This window comes from Chelonia mydas, chromosome 11 (assembly GCF_015237465.2).
Source record: "Chelonia mydas isolate rCheMyd1 chromosome 11, rCheMyd1.pri.v2, whole genome shotgun sequence".
In the NCBI taxonomy this organism is placed as follows: Eukaryota; Metazoa; Chordata; order Testudines; family Cheloniidae; genus Chelonia; species Chelonia mydas.
The window spans coordinates 4,692,651-4,713,957 of NC_051251.2; the positions used below are offsets into that span (position 1 = coordinate 4,692,651).

The following is a 21,307-nucleotide window of genomic DNA, read 5'->3' on the forward strand; positions in this document are numbered from 1 at the left end:
TCCCCTGTGCATGGCTCCTCTAAGCATTAGCAAAAATGCCATTCTTTCCTTTTCCCGTCAGTGAATAAAGTGTGGTGTTGATCGCTCTAAGGCCAATCTGTGTCTGAAGGAAAACTAAGCTCACCACTGCTTGATGGACCCCATGCTGCTCTGCTTCACCACTCAGAAACGCAGGGTAAGGAGGATCCCTTCCCTCCCATTCTGCTGGGCCGCACGTAGCTGTTAGTGCAATGGTTCCTGCAGCTGCAAGGCAGCTTCTCCAGACTCCTAGACTGACCAGTGCTCATTCCGGTAGGGGAGCTCCAAAAGAGGAGTGGAGGACTTCAGTGCACAGGGAGGCAGAACGTTGCTTTCAGAAGTGCTGTGAATTCATCCATGTACCCAAGGCAAAGGCAGTTGACCACTCCCCATCCCAAAGAGCGGCGGTTCCCAAACAGTGGGTCGCAAGCCCAAATGGGGTGACGCCATCAGGAGATGGGGGTCGAGGTGATCCCTCTATGGCGGAGGATGCCGTGTTTCTCCACATTGTGTGATCTCGCACGTATGGTGCGTGCAAGGTTGTGGTGCCTGGAGGACGCCATTTTGGTCTATAAAATGGCATCCTCTGTACAGTGTGACCTCGTACATGCCATGGAGACGAGGTCACGCTGTGTGGAGGAGGCCATTTTGTAGAGCAAAAAGACATCCACCATGCGATGCGACCTCACACGTAGGCAGCACGCACAGTCACGCTGTGCAGAGGACACCACTTTGCTCTTCAAAATGGCGTCCTATCTGTCATGGGTCCCGGCTGTAAATATCTCGTTAAAATGAGGTCGTGCTGGTAAAAAGTTTGGGGACCCATGATGTAGAGCCACCAGAAGTTTCTCCAGAGCCAGGCTTTTGCCTGTCCGATGGGTCATTGCACTAACCAACTGTGAGGAGGAAGAGCACAAATCTTAACATGCCACTCGGCGGTTTGGAACCCAGGCCTGCAAGCAGCTGCCCGGCTGAACAGTGCTGCCACTCGCGAGACTGGCAGAGTGAGACTTCTGGGTTAAGGCAACGGCAGAGCAATTTCCATCTGGCTCTAACAGCCAGGAAAGCTGCAGTCTAATATTTTAGAATTACAGGGGCACAGGGAATATAAACTATTATTTCTATGCGCTGCAGAAACAGCCAGAGGCTCCAGTCAGGATCAGTGGGCATTGTATGATTTTTCCTTCTCGCTGTGAGTTAATACATTAGATTGAGGCAGGACTCATGTTGCTGAATTCTATAACCCATTTGGAAATCTTGGATCCTAAATTTGGAACCCAAACTGCTCTCTTTTGAGGCCTGAGCTCCATTTGGCTCTGGTGAAACACAACTGATCTAGGCCTGCCCCACAACTGAAAAGCCCTGGAATTTTGTGGCAGTGTGTCAGGGGGCAACATCGTGTGCCTTCCATTCAAATCCTAGTGACGGGTCCATGTGCAATGTCATCTGGTAGCCAAAGGCTGTGACATTCCCACGCTCTCACATACCGAGCGATCGACCGAGGATGTGATCATTTTGTCACCTCAGACACACGCCAAAAGCTGCCCCCCCTAGAGCTCTTACATCAACAGGAAAATGTCTCCCTTCTTTGCAGGTGTGCCAGAAGCACGTTCTGTGGGTGGAAATATCCCTGTGCTGCACCCAGAGCATCAGAATTTCTCTGCAAAAATAACAACTTTCCAGCTGAGACAAACTCAGATTAATTTGGCCAACAGGGCACTCTTACCAAGTCAGCCCCAAAATGTCAGATTTTTATTCATGCCAGATTCACAGATGCACCCAAAATACTGGTGCCTGCTCACCCTCACTCTCTGAGGGAACCCTCACCGCTTGGCCGGGCGCTCATTGAAGTTGCATCCCTTTTGCTGGTTACACGAACAACAAGCTTGTGCTGCTCATTTCCTCCTTGTGTGGTCACCAGGGAGCTGGTGTTTAACAGGACAGGTCATAAGCAGCTTCTGCCTTTCCAAGAGGGTCAGAACTTCTAATAACTGACGGGTTTTAATATCCCCGTTAGTAATAGCAAATTGCCATGTGACTGCCGGCCTGTGCCTTCTCCTGCCCATTTGGTTGCCTCAGTATATGGGCCACGTAATACAGTGGCCGCCACACAAGCGTCTCCTGGTGGCCAAGGGTCACTTTGCAGGTACCCTGTTAGCCACCTTTGGCAGGCCCTCTTGTGTGGCTAATAGCACCCCCACCCACGACTGGTTTAATAACAGAAATGGTTCAAACAGGCCTCCATAAAATGCATAATCATATAACACACAAGTTCTATTTCCTGGTTCTTCTGCCACACATGGAGCTCTTCCTCTGTCCCAGTCTGCACCCTTCTCAGCCAGCTCCCACCTCACAGCCAGCTCCCATTCCCCTCTGAACCCTGGTCCCACAGCTCCCTCCTGAGCCCCTAGCCCCTTGGGGCAGGGACCCACCACTTGAGTTAGCTCCACTCCTCTGGGGTTGCTCTCCCCAAGCAGCACCTGGCCCAATCACTCCTCCTCTTCCTGCCCTCTGACAGGACTTTATAGCCCCAGGTGTAGCCCTGCCCCCACTAACTGGTTCAACTGGGCCCACCTGCTCTGACACAGGGACGTGCGCCTGGTCTAATCACAGCCTAGATGCACCAACCATCCAGACACAAGCTGATGAAAATTTACCCTGACAATACTCTGTATACACAAGCAGAAACCTCCTTTGTTTAACTGCCCATCCCGTCCCCCAAGGGATCATCACCCCCTAAACTCTGCCCACCCTATAGAGTCCCCGTCCTTCCCCAGGCAAGAGAAGCGCTGTGTAATGAAAGACCATGCCAGTATAGCAATGGGGTGGCTGCTTTTGGCCTCTCCGTGGATGCTGAGCTGGGTACAGGAGGAGAGAGGGGCTGGCGGGGACTGAATTGAAAATGTCCTGAACTCTAACAGTCAGTGCTCTCTCCTCTCATTAAAACAAAGTATTTTTGGAGGGGGTTTTATGTAGGAGGAAGGTTGGCACGGACTTTTATGCTGCCCCATGTAGGTCCCACAGCTGGCCCTGTGCAATCATTGTACCAAGCAAGGGCATAACTGGGCCCCTTTCTCCCAGTGGTGTTGTCTGTTCAGCATGGATATTTCTCACTCCGTTTTCTGCTAGCACTGCGCCTGAGAAAGAGGGAAGTGGTCTACAGGGGCATGTCTTTGTGTGCCTGGTACGTGTTTACGAAATGCTATAAAACCAGGTTGGAACCCACTTCACATACTCTCTGCTGAAAGAGCTCGGTTGCCCTAGCACGCTGCTGAGCAACAGAAACAATTGTCTGGAATTTAATTTCCTCCCTGCTCTTTTATGGGCTGTAGTGTTTCGCCGCTGTAGCCTGATGCACTCGTTAGAAACCGCAGGTCTCTCCTCATCTGCGAGCAAAATAATATCCCAGCCCAGCCCCCCCCCCCGGTCTCAGGTCTGCTGTGACTCACTGGCAATGCTGCTGTGCGTGACTGCATAGCTTTTCTCTCCACAGGCTCTGGTTGTTACTGGGGAGTCTGCACGCAGGGCCAGCTTTCTGTTCTGCAGGACCCCACCCAAGCAGAACTCAGGCAGGCTCTCTGGACCTGCTGCTGCCGGGGGCCCAGTGGGTGGGAGAGAAAACTGCAAGTACGCTCCTTAAACGCCTTTTACAAACCCAAACTCCGCCCGCAATCTCATAGTAACTAGATGTTTCGGCTTATGTGGTCAGCAGTTCACTTTTTCACAGTATTGCGATTTTGATGGCCATTGTTACACTCCAGAGTTAACCGCTGCCTGAGTTGACTGGGGAATAGTTCACACCGCTCACAGCTACCTGTCTGCAGACTCAGGAAGACAGCCCCGCATCAGGTCCCATTCAGGTTATTTTCACAGCCAGAAGGGCTAGAAACTTCCTTTTTAAAATGAGAGCCAAAAATTTGCATCAGTTGCTGGGAGACTGGAGGGGCACTCAGTACAGAATGCTGCCGAGGGCCGGACCTGCCCGAAGATGGAGGGTGGTTTAGACTCTGACTTGGCTCCCTCTCCATCCTATGTTTGAATTGGATTCAATGCTTAACTACGGAGAATCTGGCTTAGAGGCCTAAGGTTGAATGATCATTTAGCTTGGGACCAGGAAGGAAAATACCATGACAAACTGGCATCACCTTCCCCTGAAGAATTCAATGGGGAGATCATTCATTATGATCAGGCCTTTCTGTCCCCGTGAGCCCTATGGCATTGAGAGACCCTTCCCTCTTCCTCCTGCTTTCCATTGTGCTTGGTCTTTTTCCCCATTTGCTCACCATCCTTTAGGCTCCTGTCCTGCTGGGGCGGATCCCTCCCCAGAGGTCCCCCAGCATCTCTGGGGTGGATACTGGCTGGTATATTGCAGGTTTGAGTCGGAGGGATCCCTGTGATGAAGCTTTTGTTCCTTCGGGGCTCTGTTTGAATCATCTGTCCCAAGCCACTGCCCAGAGGGTTGTTTTGCTGCCCTCCTTCTGCTCTCCTCAAATACCCTCTCCATGTTGTCATTTACCTGAGATGCGGAAGTGTTTGGGAATAGGGACTCTGTCTACGGTTCGTAAATATCCAATACAGTGCTAGGTCTCTGTGGCAAGTGGATTTAATGCTGGTGAAAGGCAGCCCCAGATACCGAAGTCTCCCTATGTCACCGGGAGCAGGCCTAGCTTCCCCGCCCCAGCAATGTGCTTTGAGCCTGCCCTGGAGGGTCCACCCCTAGAGAAGAGGGAGGGATTTGGAAACAGGGGGGGCATTCAGTTCTTGGCCCCCTCTGCCTGTCAGCCCCATTCATGTTTGCCAGCCAGAGGAGGGGCACAAGAGTGGCTCTGGATCCCAGTGCTTGGCGCTCCCTGGCCCCTGCACCATCTCTGTGGCAATCCCAGCCCCTACTGCCCTATGTTGTTCAGTGATTGAGCTTTGGGCCTAGAGCTCTGATTTCAGTTTCTAGAGGTCTGGTGCATCCCCTGAGAGCAGCGGGCATTGGCTGCAAACAGTGAAAGTTTGTTTTGTCCTAAAAAGCACTTCTTGTGAGGGTTTGGTTGCTGGACTATCAGAAAGAAAAGGAGTACTTGTGGCACCTTAGAGACTAACCAATTTATTACTCCTTTTCTTTTTGTGAATACAGACTAACACGGCTGTTACTCTGAAACCTGGACTATCAGAGGTTCCTAAGGGATGTGGATTAAAATAATTTGGTGGCGAGGAGACAGCAGCGTGGGGGAGTCGTTCTGTGCCAGGGTGCGGAGAGCACAGTTGGTGTTGCACAGATTGCAGGATGATCTGCTTTCTCAGCTCTTTCCTTACCCATCCTTTGATGCTCTGGGTTTTTTGGTTTTTTTTTTCCTTCCTCCTTCTGGACATTCTGGCTCCGTTCCTTCAGCCTCAAAGGCGGTTCTGAATCCCAGCTGAGCCGCTTGAAGAGCTGGTGAATTCTCTCCTTAGATAACCCTTTCTCACTCCTAAATGAACCATCCTCCAGGGGGGAAGGTGGCACATGGACCTGTTCTCACCTCCTTTCTAGTGACAGCTGAGCTGTCGATCGGGTGCTCGTGCTGGTTTGGGTAACAATGATCGGCTGCCATTACGTTGCACTCTGAGCTTCATTACTGTGTACGTGGTCTGTCACCTTGCCTGTCGCAGGGCTTGCTTCCTTCACCAATTGCAGCAACGAGCAGCCTTCTGTTTCCTGAGTACCTGGGCCTTGTCGGGCCTGTGGTCTGTCCTTTCTAGTAGGAATCAGCATTTTCCATCTGGACGGTACAAACTCGGTCTCTTCTCCCCACCTTTTGTCTTCAGTAAACCCAGCGCTGGTGAAGTCTGCAAGGCTGAAATCTTCTATCCACAGAACAGGTGGTAACAAGCACAAGCGTTCCCTGCCAGTGCACCTAACCCTTCCACAGCCAGTGCAACCTCTACTGGCTGTGTCCAGCCTTTTGGGGGAGCAGTCTCCCTCCGCTAAAGCTGGTGTAGATGGGCCACAAGCTTTTTTTTTTACCCCCACGCCATTTGGGGAGCTTAATTCGTCACAATTTTTGTTTCAATGGCTCAGGGAATGGTCACAAAAATGACACAATGTATTATATTTTCCGAAGTGACTCCTCCTGTCTCCGTTGCTGGCTGAAGCAATATTCACCCTGCATTTGAGACACTTCATTGAAAGTGTGTGTTAAGGTTTAATAGGCAGAGGGGCAGTTACTGTAAGTGCATTAAAGACAGAGTGATTATCAGTACACATTTATTGAGGCTCACCAGCTATGTAACAACATGTTTCTCTTTGCCACTGTGCTTCAGTTCTCTGTAATTATGTTCTTAATATAGAAATCTTCTGGCATTTGTTTGCCATAATAAAACTTCCCATTACATTGAAATTCAGTGTGAAGTTAAGTGTATTTAGGAGGCTTAGTTGAAGGCTTGAAGTTAAATATTTCCAGTTTCCAAGCCATACAATCATCATCATTGAGATGGAAGCTTTCTTGCAGATCAAGCACCATCCAAGTCAATCTCTAGCTAGATCCTTAATGTGGGCTGGCTGGATATTTAGTTTATGTCCATCACTGGCGATCTTATCGTGCCATGTGATCATCAGCGGTGTAGCAGCATTCCTTGGTAAACGCGCTCTGTCATTTGTTGGTCTTCCATCCTAATAATAGGTCTGTACCAACAATCATCCAAACTCAAGAGTAACTCAAGTCCTCAGATTCACATGCCGGTGCCTGCTGGAGTCAATGGAAACTTCATGTACTTAAAGCCCTGGCTGGGATGATTTAATTGGGGATCGGTCCTGCTTTGAGCAGGGGGTTGGACTAGATGTCCTCCTGAGGTCCCTTCCAACCCTGATATTCTATGATTCTTATGATTCTATGATCTGATGACAGAATATAGCCCTGAGTGTCTAGTGACTCCTTTATATCCCACTAAATGCCTTTGTCCATCCTGGAGAGTGGATGCTGACAGCAGTGCTAATGAGCGATGCTGCTTTTTATGATCTGAGCAGGAAAAACAAATCGCTCAGCAAAATCTTCAGACTTTAAGCTCCCCCACCTGATAGCCACCAAGTGGCTTCAGTTTGCTGTGAGCATGCAATGTGCAAGCTGAGCTCATGGACAATCTAGGGCCAGATTTTAATGGGTGAGGCCAATACTGTAATTACGTTAGCACCTGCAAATGTGGGGGTTTTTTTGGTGCCTCCACTGGACAGAACACTGTGAACGTAAGTGACCATGCTGAGGGCAGTCCCCGCTTTGGCATGCACCAGTGCCCACTGGCTTGCACCGATGTGCTCTTTGCATGCACAAACAAGGTTGTGTCTAATTTGGTGGAAATTATTTAGGAGGTCATTTTTAGAAGCGTGGCCCTTAGAGCTTCAAAATTGATTTTTGCCTAACAAAGTTGTGATGCTGAATCGTGGCCATGGCCACTTCCAATCATTGCTTTGAAATACCAGCATCACAAGGGAACACAGACATAGCAACAGTGTGATGCAGGGACATTCTGACAGGCCCAGATTATTGATCTCAAACACCCATCAATACACTAGATTGATTAATGATGGAGATTTCTCACTATAGGCACATACAGGGGCTTGGTTGTGCCCCAGGAGCATTTCGTCCCCTGCATTGCTACGCTGATTTACAGTTCTTGGTTACTTGTACCTGAAAACTTGGTTATTTGTACTTCTTGATGTGGTATAAATTATTGTCGACTTTCCAATGCGCTGGTAGAATTGAGCCATCTCGGGGTTTGGAACTTTGGCTTTACAGAATCACATACCCAGAGCTTAATGTATTTATTTCCTCCCAGGTCCGCTCAGAGTATTGCAGTGACGTTTGCCCTCTCCCGTGCAATCTGTTGAAGGGACAAAGGCAAGAGGAGGAATAATATTTTTACTTTTTTTTCTTCCTTGTGTTGCTAATTTCCCCTCCAAAATGTAAAAAGGAGACTTTGGTTTTTTTTTTTGTAAAAGCCTGCTTACATTTTTGCCAGTGACACCGTTTTTTATGCATTTCACTCTGGACTTATCTGTTACTTTTGTTGTTTATAGTCAGTTGCACTTTCTAGTTATCCTGCACAAGCCATATTGTAATTGGGCTTCCAGCACTGCAGGGGAATGTTTAAACAGGAAATGAAATGACTGAAGTAATGGAGATTAGACTTTAAGGTCCCATAGGCAGAAGCTATACTGTCCTGGTGACACCCCATCTAGAGTCCAAAGAAGAGACTGTTACAGAGAAACATCACAAATTTCACCCTGAGGTCAGTGCATGCTGGGATAGGACTTTGAGTGTTAATATTGAGTGATGTATGGATACCCCTGCGGTGTAGACATGAGCAATGAAGCTCATAGATACAACCTTTGATACTGAGCTTCAGGCCTTCAGTTTAAGGAGCTCCAAGTTACCAGGGACACAGGGTGCCTCGTCTGCAAAAGGCCCTGCAGACATTTGGCACTATCTAACTTGGAGATGGGTCACGGCAGCCATGTTTTTATTATTTAACCACTTCTCTTGTGGCAGCACCTAACAACCACCGCCAGGCTCAATTCCGTTGGCCGAGGTGCCGTGCAAATATTTAGCAAAAGAGAGTCCCTGCCTCAAAGAGCTTACAGATTCAAACCCAAGACTGGGGAGGTTTGGCTCCAAGTTCTACACTATCTGAATCATCAACGTTCAGATAAAAGCTTTAGCTTTGGGCCCATTTCTAATTATATATTTGATATCATGAAAATATGGTTTCTCTGTAAGTTTTGTAAAACCCTCCCCCAATGGCCCTCTGGGTCTCACATTCCCCAGCTACTGCCTGAGTGCAGAAGGCTGTTTTCATCTTTCTGTGCTTTGGGAAGGCTGATTTAGGTCCTGATTTTTTATTTTTTTTCCAGAGGTGCCGAGCCTCTGCCACTCCCGTTGACTTAGACTGTGGCAAGAACTGTCTCTTTGTTTTCTGTGTTTGTACAGCACCTCGCACAACGGGGTCCTGGCCCATGAGGGTTCCTAGGAGCTACCACAATACCAATAATAGATCATTAATAATTGACTTGAACTGGAGCTGTGGGGTGTCTCTTTGCGTCTCGAAATCTCTCCATGGGGTTTCAGATAGAGTTTCCAAAACTCAGACATGTAAAGCCACTGGCCGCTTTTTGACAAATATGGCCTTAGTGATTTGCCTGAGGTCCTACATTTTAGCGGCATAGTTGGGAAGAGAACCCTGGAGCCCTGGCGCCCAGTTTTAGGCTCCAACAACACTGCCTAATGGTGTTTTAAATCCTAGTCTGTTAATATATGCATCATGATGCAGATTCCCCACCCCCTTTTCCCAATTAAATTCAGGACTGTAGAAAAATTAGGCCTGCCCCATGAAAATTGGGGCAGGTGATAACCCTATGTAGGACCCTTAAAAGCCAGGCTATCTGGCTACTTTTACTACTGGCAGTGAATGGAGATTGGCCTGTAGGTCAGGTGTCTGTCTGCATTTGGAATAGAGCAGGCAGGGTCTTCAGCAGGAATGGATCCCTCACTCCAGGAAGTTACTTTCTGCTGATGCTTTAACAGTGGCAGGAGCAGGAGAGTCATAGTACAACTATTGATCTGTGATAGTCACCTCTCTTCTTCCTTGTACTTTAAACTGAGCCATCTGCTTTGCCTGATGCTGCTTTGGCGGCATGTGCCTGGCTTGTGTGCACAAGGATATAGACACAGTACATGGAGATATTGCCGCAACACCAGTAAAGATGTGAAAGCAGCACATGTCTCAGTGGGTCACCTCAGAGTTGCCTCCATCTCTCCGTTGGCTGAGCCTCAGGACTCTGTGACTCCACTTGTGCAAACAGGTGTAACTCCTCTAAAGTGAGCGGAGTTGAGCCCTCATATGCTTAACAGCAAATTCAACTTTCAATCCTGTATACCCCCTCAATGAGGAGTTTAGACCATCATTACCATTGCCAGTGGCTAAAAGACAGAATTTCCTTTCACACACAATAGGGTGAAATGGGTCCCCTTATCTTCAGGCCAGGGACCGCTAGTTTGATTACTCCTGGCATAGGTGTGTGTGACTTTGATTGGCAGGTGATTGCGAGAGGTGATTTTTCGAGTGATGGCTCATCCCCCCCCCCCACCCTTGAAGGGTATTTAGGTGTTCCGGGAAGGGTTTCACATGCCGAATCTTGCACAAAGCTGTGGGTGCAGCCTTAGGAGAAACAGCAGGCTTAAAACGAGTTCTCTGTGGCTGGAGATCTGGAAGGCCCAGCCTGTGGCTTGGCGTTCCGCAAGCAACGCCGCACCTGTGTAAGATCTGCTGCCGCTCTTGCTGATGTCCTCTAGCCCTCTTGAAAGCACTGATGTTGATAAGATCCTCAGGTGACATATGCTGACACAGCTTCATTGACTTCAGTGGAGTTGTGCGGATTTATATCAGCTGAGGAGCTGGTCCATATGTGCAGAAATAAATGTAGGAAAATATCCTGGATCTACATCTACTCATCTCTCCCCCAACAGGGATATGACTCAATCCAGGAACCTGATTCCTTTTTTAATTTACATCAGGTTTACCCCTGTAATTCCATCGCCTCCAATGACACCATACCTGATGTGTATATGAGAGGAGAATCAGTCCAAAACCCTCTTGATTCCTCACAAGCTAGATAAAATCCACACTGAACTTGTGAATGTATTTGAAAATCTGTAGCTATCAGGCACTTGCCCACCAATTTGCCAGAGGAGAAGAGGAACTGTTTAAGGTGAGCCACGTGGTGGAATGTAATTCAACAGGAAATGTAGGATACCGTTTCCTGACACTGAAGTGTCTTTGTTGAATAGTTCCATGGATCGGTGAAATGCTCGCACCAGCCTTGTCTGATCAAATGGATCAGCGAGAGAGGCTGCTGGAGCTGCGAGCTGTGTGACTGCAAGTATCACGTCATTGCCATAAGCACAAAGAACCCTCTGCAGGTAAAGGAAGCAATGGAAGGTCCATTGCTGGAAGCACTGGAGAGCATGCTGTGTAGGGAATAATCTTACACTGCCCAAGAGAAATGGACATGATCTAATTTCCATCTCTAACTTCCCTGAGCTGTGTCTCCTTGTTAGGATCACTGTTGTGTGTAGCTTTTTCTGAGGGTCTCTGTGCAGAGACTCCTTCGTGCATTAATGACTGTTGATGTGTTCTAGAGCTTACTGTGAAGTCTGGGATCAGACTCTTCTTTTTGCTGTGCGAAGACTTTATCCCTTTACTATGCTTGTCGGTTTGGGGCTTTTACAAACACCTGCTGTGTACAAAACTGGGCCTAGCCATATATAAAAATAGCTGTGCACCAACCCCCAAAACATCATAATTCATGCTGCTTTGGAGAAGCTAGCAATAAATCAGGTTTTTGCTGGATTTACAAAAACAGAGAAACTGGGGGCTTCGGACTCAGAATTTTTCACCATATTGTCATAAGTGACAGTAGCTCTCTGTGGATAGATTTACCAGTCTGAGAGAGGAGTTTTTTCCAGGCTGGTTCACGTACATCCTTCACCTCTGGGAAGTGGAGATCAAATTTGAGAAATTTAAATGAATTCTGACCTCTTAACTTAATCTTCCCCCCAGGTTATCTCTATTCATTTCTAGTCTTTATAGGTTCTTATACCACCCTCATCACCATAGTATCTGAGCACCTTCCAGTTGTTAAGCAACATTAGGTGATGTGACTAATCTGCCCAGTGTGGTTCCTTCTCTCTCTCGCTCATCCTCACCCCAGTGGGAGAATTGCGCATGGAGCGGAGTGTCTTTTGGTTTGGTACGTTTTTGGTTTTGTTGGAGAAGGCAGGTCCTCGAAGTGTGCCTGGAAGTTGGAGCAGAATGTGGCAAAGCACTAACAATCACATGTCAGCCAAGCAGACCTCTCGGCAGGAGGCATGAAAACATTCAAAGCAAAGCCACATGCCCAAACTTCCAACTGAAGTTAGCACAGCTAGTTTGAATTCTTGAAAATGAATGCTACTGCTTTCCCTCCCACCTCCCCCCGCCTCCCCCCGCCCCCATACCTCCATTTCACAATTTTGCTCTACAATAGGCATGTCTTCGTGAAGGAAGTGGCCTATTTCCAAGTGAAAACCGCAATTCTTGAAATTTCTAAATTCTAACCTCCCTTTGCATGACATTCAATTTGTAACGAAAGCCAGTGACAGTCAAAATCCAGCCTGCCTTTGTAGTGTAAAAACAACCAGGTTGCTGAAATTTCATGGAAAATGACAGTTCTGGGTCACATAATGGAGCCGAATGAAGTGATTAACATTTTGGCATTAGATTTCATAAACACAAGTATCACTCCTGCCAGCTTTGCTCCCAACCTTGAGTAATGGTCTCAAGTTGCAGTGGGGGAGGTTTAGGTTGGATATTAGGAAAAAAATTTTCACTAGGAGGGTGGTGAAGCACTGGAATGGATTCCCTAGGGAGGTGGTGGAATCTCCTTCCTTTGAGGTTTTTAAGGTCAGGCTTGACAAAGCCCTGGCTGGGATGATTTAGTTGGGGATCAGTCCTGCTTTGAGCAGGGGGTAGGACTAGATGACCTCCTGAGGTCCCTTCCAACCCTGATATTCTATGATTCTATGAACCTCCAGGGGCCGTTGCACTTGATCCTTATGAAACCCGTGGGAGTTTTTTCCATTGACTTCAGTGGGAGTGGAACCTGGCCTTTAAAGTGAGACTTAGGCCCGGTCTACACTGGGTGGGGGGAGGGGTGACGAGAATAGCATAGCTGAAGTCGGCCTATCTTAGATCAACTTAGAATCACTTACTTCACGTCCTCGCGGCGCGGGATTGACAGCCGCTGCTCCCCCGTCAACTCCGCTTCTGCTTCTCGCCGTGGTGGAGTTCCGGAGTCGATAGCAGAGCGATCGGGGATCGATCACTACCCGCCGATTCGGGGATAGAAGACTTGTCTGTATCCTAGTCCCATATTGCTGACTCAGCCTTTCTGCTGTTTACATACAGTAATAAAAGAGGAGAGGACAACAGGTCTGTGGGGGATGGAGGTAAATCTGGGACTTTAATAGGGTGCCCCATGTATTGAAGCATGGCTTAGAGATGCAACCTCAGCGTTTCCCTGTCTTCCAGGAGACAGTCTCACCCAGCCTTTTAAAAAGCCGTTAACATTCTGAGCAAAGCTAAACATCGAGCAGGGGTTCAAAATGTGGCTTTTAAACAGCCAGAGGTGGGGGTTAGAATTTAATGGCTTCCCTCTAACCTTTGGAATCAGCCAGTGCGTAGATTGTGTGTCAGGCCATAATCTCGGCTTCCATCTTGTTTGTTCCAAGTGTGGAAATAGCAGGATCCACGTGTTGTCTGGTGTCTAGGTTTTCGAATGAGCTGTCCTCTTGGACTGCATTGGTAATGGAATTTTGAAACCCTTTCCCCAGCAGGCTATGGGTACAAATGAGGAGTGACCAGAGATGGGCCCATGCCACAAAATTTTGATTTGGGTTCAAATTTTGAAAATTTACAATGGGGACTTTGGTTTGGGTCTGTCTCTGGTAATCATTTACTATCTTCAGTGGCCCATGTGACATGAGTTGAGGCTGGTCTCAGTCCAGGGGTCAGTGTCCACTTCACAGAACCACCACTATGCCCAGCACTCATTAGACCCCACACTGGCAGTCCCAGCAGATAGACCAAGGACTGAATGGACAACAGAGATTGATCTTCTCTCAGGATTGTGGCTCATTGGAAGGGCAATGTGGAGAAGTTTGCATTGTGTTTAAATAGGCCATCAGTCCCCAGGACAGTCTGTCCAGCACCTTCCAACAGCAGGGAACTTCATGAATAAAATAAAACCCAATCGAAGAACTAATAATGGACTACTTTGGCCAAGACTCCTGAGCCAAGACTCTTCAATTGCAAAGGGGAACCGCAGCAAACTTGCCTTACCGAGCTGCCTTCAGACCTGTTTGGAAGAGGTAACCCTTGCTGACCATCTGTCTGTCTCTTTCCAGGGGGAGTTGTTGAGCCCGTGTCGATGTGATGGATCGGTGAAATGCACGCACCAGCCTTGTCTGATCAAATGGATCAGCGAGAGAGGCTGCTGGAGCTGCGAGCTGTGTTACTACAAGTATCACGTCATTGCCATAAGCACAAAGAACCCTCTGCAGGTAAAGGTACTAGAGACATTTCCAAGTTTTCTTTTCTGTTGTTGCTGCGCAGAGGGACGTATGGATGGACTCTTTACGAAGTGGAGGAGGGCTGGTTCAACTCCCCAGCAATCTCTTCTTGCTGTCCCCTGGGATCTCCAGCACCCATTCTTCTCGGTCTAGCGTGTTTATTGGGCCTCCATTGCTGTAGCATTTGAGCACCTCACAAATCCTCTGTGAGGTAGGGCAGGGCTATTTATCCCCATTTTACAGCTGGGGAAAGAGGGCGGAGAGAGGCCAAGTGACTTCCCCAAGGTCACACAGGAAGGCTGTGGTAGAGTGGGGAATTGAACCCAGGTCTCCAGAGTCACACCCTAACCACTAGACCATCTGTCCTCCCCAGAGCCCAAGCTTGCCAGCTCTGGTCCCCAATAGGCCCCTCACCCGCTTCTGGTTTGCATGCCATAAGGGATATCGAAGCTCATCCCTACAGTCCTGAGGTTCCACTGGCCTGTGCCTTGTGCTGTATGAGCTAGGTGTCAGTCACAACCAGATCCCAGTGGTAGCTTTTGAAATCCACTTTGCCCAGGTGTAAATGACTGTAAGGGGCTGTGGAAAATTGCACCTCCTTTCCTCAGATTTCATGAGCTCAGGTGAGTCTCGGGAGATAGAAGTTTCCCCGAGTGCATTGCCCTCAAATCTGACCAAGAGGAGGCAACGTACTTTGAACACAAGGCTAAGAATCGAGAGACCTGGATTCTAGTCCTAGTTCTCCCTCAACCTACTGTGTGGCCTTGGGGGAGTGATTTAGTTTCTCCATGCCGTAGCTGCTCCATCTGTAACATGGGGGTGAATGTTGTCAGTGGCTTATTATTATTTGGACAGTGCCCGGAGGTTGGCGAGTTGCTACCCCCCTTTCTAGAGCACTTGGAGTGTCTTGGATGTCAGGCACCGCATTAGAGCAAGGTATTAATAGTTCTTCTTCGAGGGCTGGTCTGTGTAGCTATTCCACGGCTGGTGGGCGCACGTCCAGTGCGCTTTTCGAGTCAGCAGTGTGTGACACCGCACTGAACCAGGACCCGTTGGAGCTCCAGCACAGGGCCTACCTAGCCCAGCTCTTTGGAACCAGAAGGGTCTTGTTCCATTCAGCGTTTGCTTCTGAGGTTCTGCCTAGTTTTACTGGTCCTAGATGGGGTCATGTAAATGGCCTCTCAGCATCATTAGGAGGGAAACTGACTCCTGTGAACAAGGTCCCACCATGCCCTCAGCACCACTGAGTCTCACTTAGGTCTCATTAAAAAAAATCCAATCCTGCTGCTGTTGAACTCAGGGGAATCAGAGCCGGCACTAGGCATAAGCAGATGAAGCGATTGTTTGGGGCCCCCTGTTTGCTTTTTAATATAAGAACTTGACTGTTTTAGTGTGTGTGTGTGGGGGGGGGATATTCCTGTGTAGGGCCCCCAGTGAGCTACCACTGGCACTGGTGGGAATTTTTGCCACTAACTTCCCAGGGAGAGCAGAACTGGTCCCTAGGATTTAAGAGGGATTTAAATAAAATACATGGGACTCGTGTGGACGTTACAGGAGCCAATTCTACCCTGCAAGGAGTTCTCCTTGCTCCATGGCTCAGCAGGGCTTCTGACACTTGATTTTTACATGCATTGGGCTCAGGTTGTCAGCACTTTCATCACAAACCCAGAGCCCGAGGAGTTTAATTTCTTGGCTCAGATACCTTGGTCCTGACTGAAACTCGAGAGGGAGGACTTGGACAAAACTGTATGGTATTTTTAAAGCTGTTTTGCGTGTGCGTGAATGTTGCAGGTATCTCAGATCAGAGGCTGACGTTAGGGTCCTGCCACAACACAGATGCTAAAGCTTTGTGCTGACGCTGTGATAGAACCTTTCCTCTGAGGATCTCCAAGCACTCTGTAAAGCTTGGATAAGTTAAAGATTTAGTCCCGGATCCTCAGCTGATATAAATTAGCCTAGCTTCTTTGAAGTGAGAGAGACAAGTGTCCATTCCCCAAGCTTCAGAAACACTGCACTTTTTCGGAAGCTCTTTGAAAACCTGGCCTTATTAAACTCTGGGCAGCTGTTGCCATGAACATAAAAAATGACCAGGCGATGGCAAGAAAATAGAGCTTAGAGCTGTGTGAGATAACTGCAAAGAAAAGTGGAAACCATAAAAACTGTGAGGAGTTCAAGTTTTTGTTTGGACGTCACAAAATTGGTGGAAACGTTGAGACTTTTTGCTTATAAATAGGAGCAATCTGAATTAAATAAATACAATCTATCATAGGATTAGAAGGGACCGCAAGGGTCATCTAGTCTAACCCCCTGCCAAGATAGAGGATACTCATTCACAACTGAAGGCCCAAAGAACTATACATACAACACATACTCACATATACATCCCACTTGCACTGAAAGACATACACATCACTACATAGCAACAGACACGCTTTCATAGCCCCGTAAGACAGACACACATATTCAAATAGTCACTCGCATAGATGCACACACAAGCCCAAATATTGAGGTCCGTATATGATTTTGTGCACACAGATGTCTACATGCACATAAATGGGCCATGCAGTAAAAGAACAAGAACAATCCCTACAGTTGATTTGTGCAGGCTAATTGCTATCTGGAATTTAGATGCCTTTGTCCTTAGTTTAAAGCTCTGACTTTCCCAAGCTTCAGTGTTTAGGTACCGTTCTGTAGAACGCCAGGGAGATCTGAAGTCCTCTGTTTATCCAGAGAACAGGCATAACACAGGCAGTGACAATGTGAGCTCTCACTACCCTGCCAATGTGCATCAGTTTTGACTTGGAGGGTCCACTGCTCTGGCTGAGAGAGTTTAGTCCCACAGCCCATTTTGTCCTTGGCCTCTCTGCTGAGGTGCCAGTTTTGTGGCATGGACATCGGTCCGTTAGGTCTGGACTGAGACCCACCCACTCATTTCACACAGGCCACCAAATGAAATGGCTTTTGACCACTGGGATGGATTTGAACCAGTGACTTGGAGGTGACATAGCCTCATGGCCCAGGACCAACATCCCGAGTCACCTGGTCCCATTTTAAACCCAGACATAGCCTTAGTCAACCTGTGGGTCCTGTGTTTTCCTGTGGCAAAGACGGTACCAAATCGGTGAGTGTACTTTGCATTTGTGTGCATGTGTATTTCAGCATATCCTCTGTGTGTGTGTGTGTGTGTGTGTGTGTGTGTGTGTGTGTGGTGTGTGTGTGTGTGTGTGTATGTCATTGCATACTATATGTCCTCTGAGTACACTGTGCAATTCAACTTATACTCTATGTATTTCAACGTGTGTGTGTGTGTGTGTGTGTGTGTACTTGGATGGGGGACCTGCATGGACGGTATGCACATGTGGAGAGTTGTGTTAGGAGCAGAGAAGCTACAGCAAGGGAGCAGAGCTCATATTTAATTAACCAGATTCCTTACAACCTCTGAGCTGCTATGATGCTTCCATATCAGACAGCATCTTATAGGCACTGCTTTTAAATGAACCCTCTGGCACTGGCTGCTGGGATTTCCCAACATTAAGTGAGAATGCCTTAGAGCAATGAGAGCTGCAAACCTGCCAAGGCCAAGGGATTAAAGTCAGAGAGAGTGAAGCTCAAGTCTCCAATCCAACCTGCCAGGTGGTAGCTGCTTAGTCAGTGAGCAACAGAGGTGCTTCCAGGAGCTCAGAGCGGCTGGGTGGCTTGTTACACTCACATCACTGAATTTGGTAATCCCCAGTGACGGGTAAAGCAACCCTAGGACTAGCAGGTAGCTTTAATCTGTTCCCTACTGGGGTCTGTTGCAACATTTATGCAGGGATATATTGTGGATTGGATCTTTAGTGTCTACAAGGTCTGAATACACAGAGAATCTGAAACATAGGGCAGCATTACAGGTGTGTTTTGCACTGCATCCCTGCATCCCAAAGTGGAGCCTGATTCTGCTCCCATTTACACTGCTGTGTAACTCTTTTGTCTTGGGAGTCACTCCTGATTTACATTAATGTCTCTAAGAGCAGAATCAGACTCTTTGCTTCAGACCCATTTTATTTTTGCTAAAAACAAACTCCCAGATCCAAAAGCTTCTGAGCTTTGGAGAAGTTAAAATCCAACCATAAATGTCTCTGGTGCCCCCTCTGCATAAGGGGTCGACTGACCCCCTGTTCAGAACACCCAAACATTTGGGGAGTGTTCAAATTAAGATTCTGGTCCTGATTCTCCTCTCACTGACACTGATGTAATTCAGGAGTAACACCACTGGAGTAAATGAATATTTGCTCAATGTCTGTCCTTCATCAGGGCTACTGTGTCCACATCAAATGTGGCTGAAACCCAGGAGTCTCCCAACCCTAGACCTAACTCCTGGGCAAAAACCCAAAGGTGATGAGATTGCTGGAAGCAGCGAGGAGAGCCGCAAAGGAGCTACTGCCTCTGTGGCAAACAGCTTGTTGTCACGTTCTCTAAAGAACCAGAAAAGGAAAAAAAACCACCACAGGCTGCAGAAGGAGGGTTACGGAGGCCCTGGGAGAGCAGTAACATGATTTCTGCATGTCTTACAGGAGACCAGAAGTGCTCCAAATGACCAGCTGTGTATCTCCAGGAAAATCTCAAACTATTTATATTTCTCTCAGAATCTGAAAATGGATCTGTTCAATAGCGAGGCCCTGGATCCTCATAATTATAAAGGAACGTGTCAAATCCTGTAATAAACTAAACTGGCTGAGGCTGGGGTGGGAGAGCTTGGTGCAGGAAATAAAAAATCCTTCCTAGGAAGCAATATTCTCCATCAGAGGCATATCAATTTTCTTTGGCTAATTATATGGCCTGATTCTGCTCTCAGGGACACTTGCATAAATCCGGAGATCACTGGAGTCAAACCGATATGAGAATCAGAGTAAGCATAGGCACCGACTCTGTGGGTGCTCCGCGGCTGGAGCACCCACAGAAAAAACAATTGGGTGCTCAGCACCCACTATAGCTGTTTGACGGGGCCATGCTGATCAGCTGTTTTGGTGGCTGTGGGAGGGGTTTGGGGGAGGACGGAGAGCAGTGACTGGACGGCAGGCGGAGGCCTCAGGGGAGGGGGTGGAGTGGGGGCATGGCCTTGGGGGAGGGGGTGAAGTGGGGGCGGGGCCTCGGAGCGGAGCATCCCCTGGGAAAAATAAAAGTCAGCACTTAAGAGACTAAGCATTAATATAATTGCATTTGTATTGCAATGGCAGTTGCATCGGACACCGTCAGAGATCAGGGCCACATTGTACTGTCCCAAGCACATAACATGGGGTTATGACACTGTACAAAAGATGATGAATGAGATAAATGATGGGCAAGGAGGAGATGAGGCAGAAAGATGATACTGGTTGGTATAGCAGGCAGTAGTCTCAGTCTGCCACCTTCCTGGCCAGTTTACATTACAGTTAATTAAAAATTTCAGCTCTGGGTCTAATATTAACATTCAGAGGTATTTTGGATCTGAAGGTTTTGTAATTTCGGTAAAACAACAGAACAAATATTAAGAGGAAACTCAATTGGAACTTTGCCTTACTGTCTAGGTTATTTGACATAATGGTCAGCGTAGATTAGTGATGGAATGGTGTTTGAAAGAGGTGGCCTTCGAGGAACGATTTGAAGGAGAAGAGTGTGTTTTCCAGGAAGCGTGGCACTTTGGCCATCCATTGCATAATTGTGCCTCAGAATCCTTTGAAAAACAGTGAACTGGGAGTTCGCAAGGTTCTTGCAAAGAACCCTTTATTTGATGCTTTCTGTTACAGCAGAGCTCCTAGGTCTGCTCTTAATGGTACGGGTCCTGGGATCATCCGAAGAGCTTTACTTAACAGGAAGTTATACCTCCTGAGATCCTAGTGGAATGGAAAGAGAGTTATCATCTAGGCACCAAACAGACTACAGACATGGTTTTGTTCTAGTTCTGACTTAACTGTTTTCTCACAATTGCATGCATGAGTTTAGTGCTGGTGACCAGTGCCAACTAGACAGCCCAGGAGAATGAAGAGTTCCTGTTAGCCACACAACAGAGAGCCGCAGTACAAGTTTCCCCACTGCTGACCTATAACCCTGAGCTGCAGGGAGCATATCACAAGCAAGTTCAGTTTGCACAGCCATGGGTTTTACTGTAGGAGTGGAGCCAGTCAGTGCTGACTGGAGGAGGAGAATGGCTGGTGATTCTCTATAGGTGCTCAACTTGTCCTCATCACCTTGGTATCTGAGCACCTTCCAACCGGGCATTAAGTGATGTGACTAACGTCTCTCTCTCTCTCTCTCTCTCGTGTGATTGGTTCTTTCTCTCCTCCTCTCTCCTGTGGGAGAACTGTGTGTGCACTGGCGTGTTTTGTTTCGGTAGGGCTGTTATTGTTTGGGACTTTGGGTGGCTTTTTAAATGCACACGCTGCTCTGGGTTAGGGAAGGCAAGGTCAAAGACACGAACCTGGCGCCGAAGGCGATGAGGTTTGTGATAGTCTTTAGTTCCTGGGGAGCACATGCCGGAGCCTCGGACCAGCCCCTAAGCAAGCTCTATCTCCTGCATAGATGCTCTTTGCCCTGATGAGCTGACACTATCCATCTCACTTCGTTTAGCACCAGACAGCCAAGAGATGACGACAAAGCCTGGTTGTTGGCTCTAAGTGCCAGATGCGAACCAGGGACCTCTGGTAGCAGAGAGAGAGACGTTCTAGCCTCCGGAGCCATCCAGTCTCTCTCTCAACTGAGTGATCTGGATTTGGGAGTGAGCTTTTTTTAACCTCTTGACAATTGACATTTAAAAGACACTCTTTTGCGGGGGGCACGCCTGGCTTAGGGGGCTGGTAATGGAACACAACTTCACTTCTAGGTCATGGGTGCAAATTCAGCCCAGGGCCATCAGTGACCATTTACTGGCATGTGTGAGGTGAGTTGGTAGATCTCAGTGCAATGCCCAGTGCTGGACCAGGGGAAAGGATTTTGCCCAGCCTGGAAGGCATCCAGTCTGTGATAGAAGCTTATTGAAACATCTCTGAGGGTGAGATTTTATCTGTATTCAGTTTTCTTACTGTATTAGGTTTAGACTTGCATGTTTTATTTTATTTTGCTTGGTAATTCACTTTGTTCTGTCTGTTACTACTTGGAACCACTTAAGTTCTACTTTCTGTATTTAATAAAATCACTTTTTACTT

The 21,307-nt window shown here is 47.8% G+C and overlaps 1 protein-coding gene across 1 annotated transcript in view; it reads left to right on the plus strand.

The window, feature by feature from the left end:
• Positions 1-21,307, plus strand: part of MARCHF4 (membrane associated ring-CH-type finger 4) — a 164,787-nt gene that overhangs the window by 107,723 nt on the left and 35,757 nt on the right. Inside the window, exon 2 of the mRNA XM_043525624.1 lies at positions 13,983-14,138. Within this exon, the coding sequence (XP_043381559.1) occupies positions 13,983-14,138 (156 nt within the window). The remainder of the gene's footprint in view (positions 1-13,982; positions 14,139-21,307) is intronic.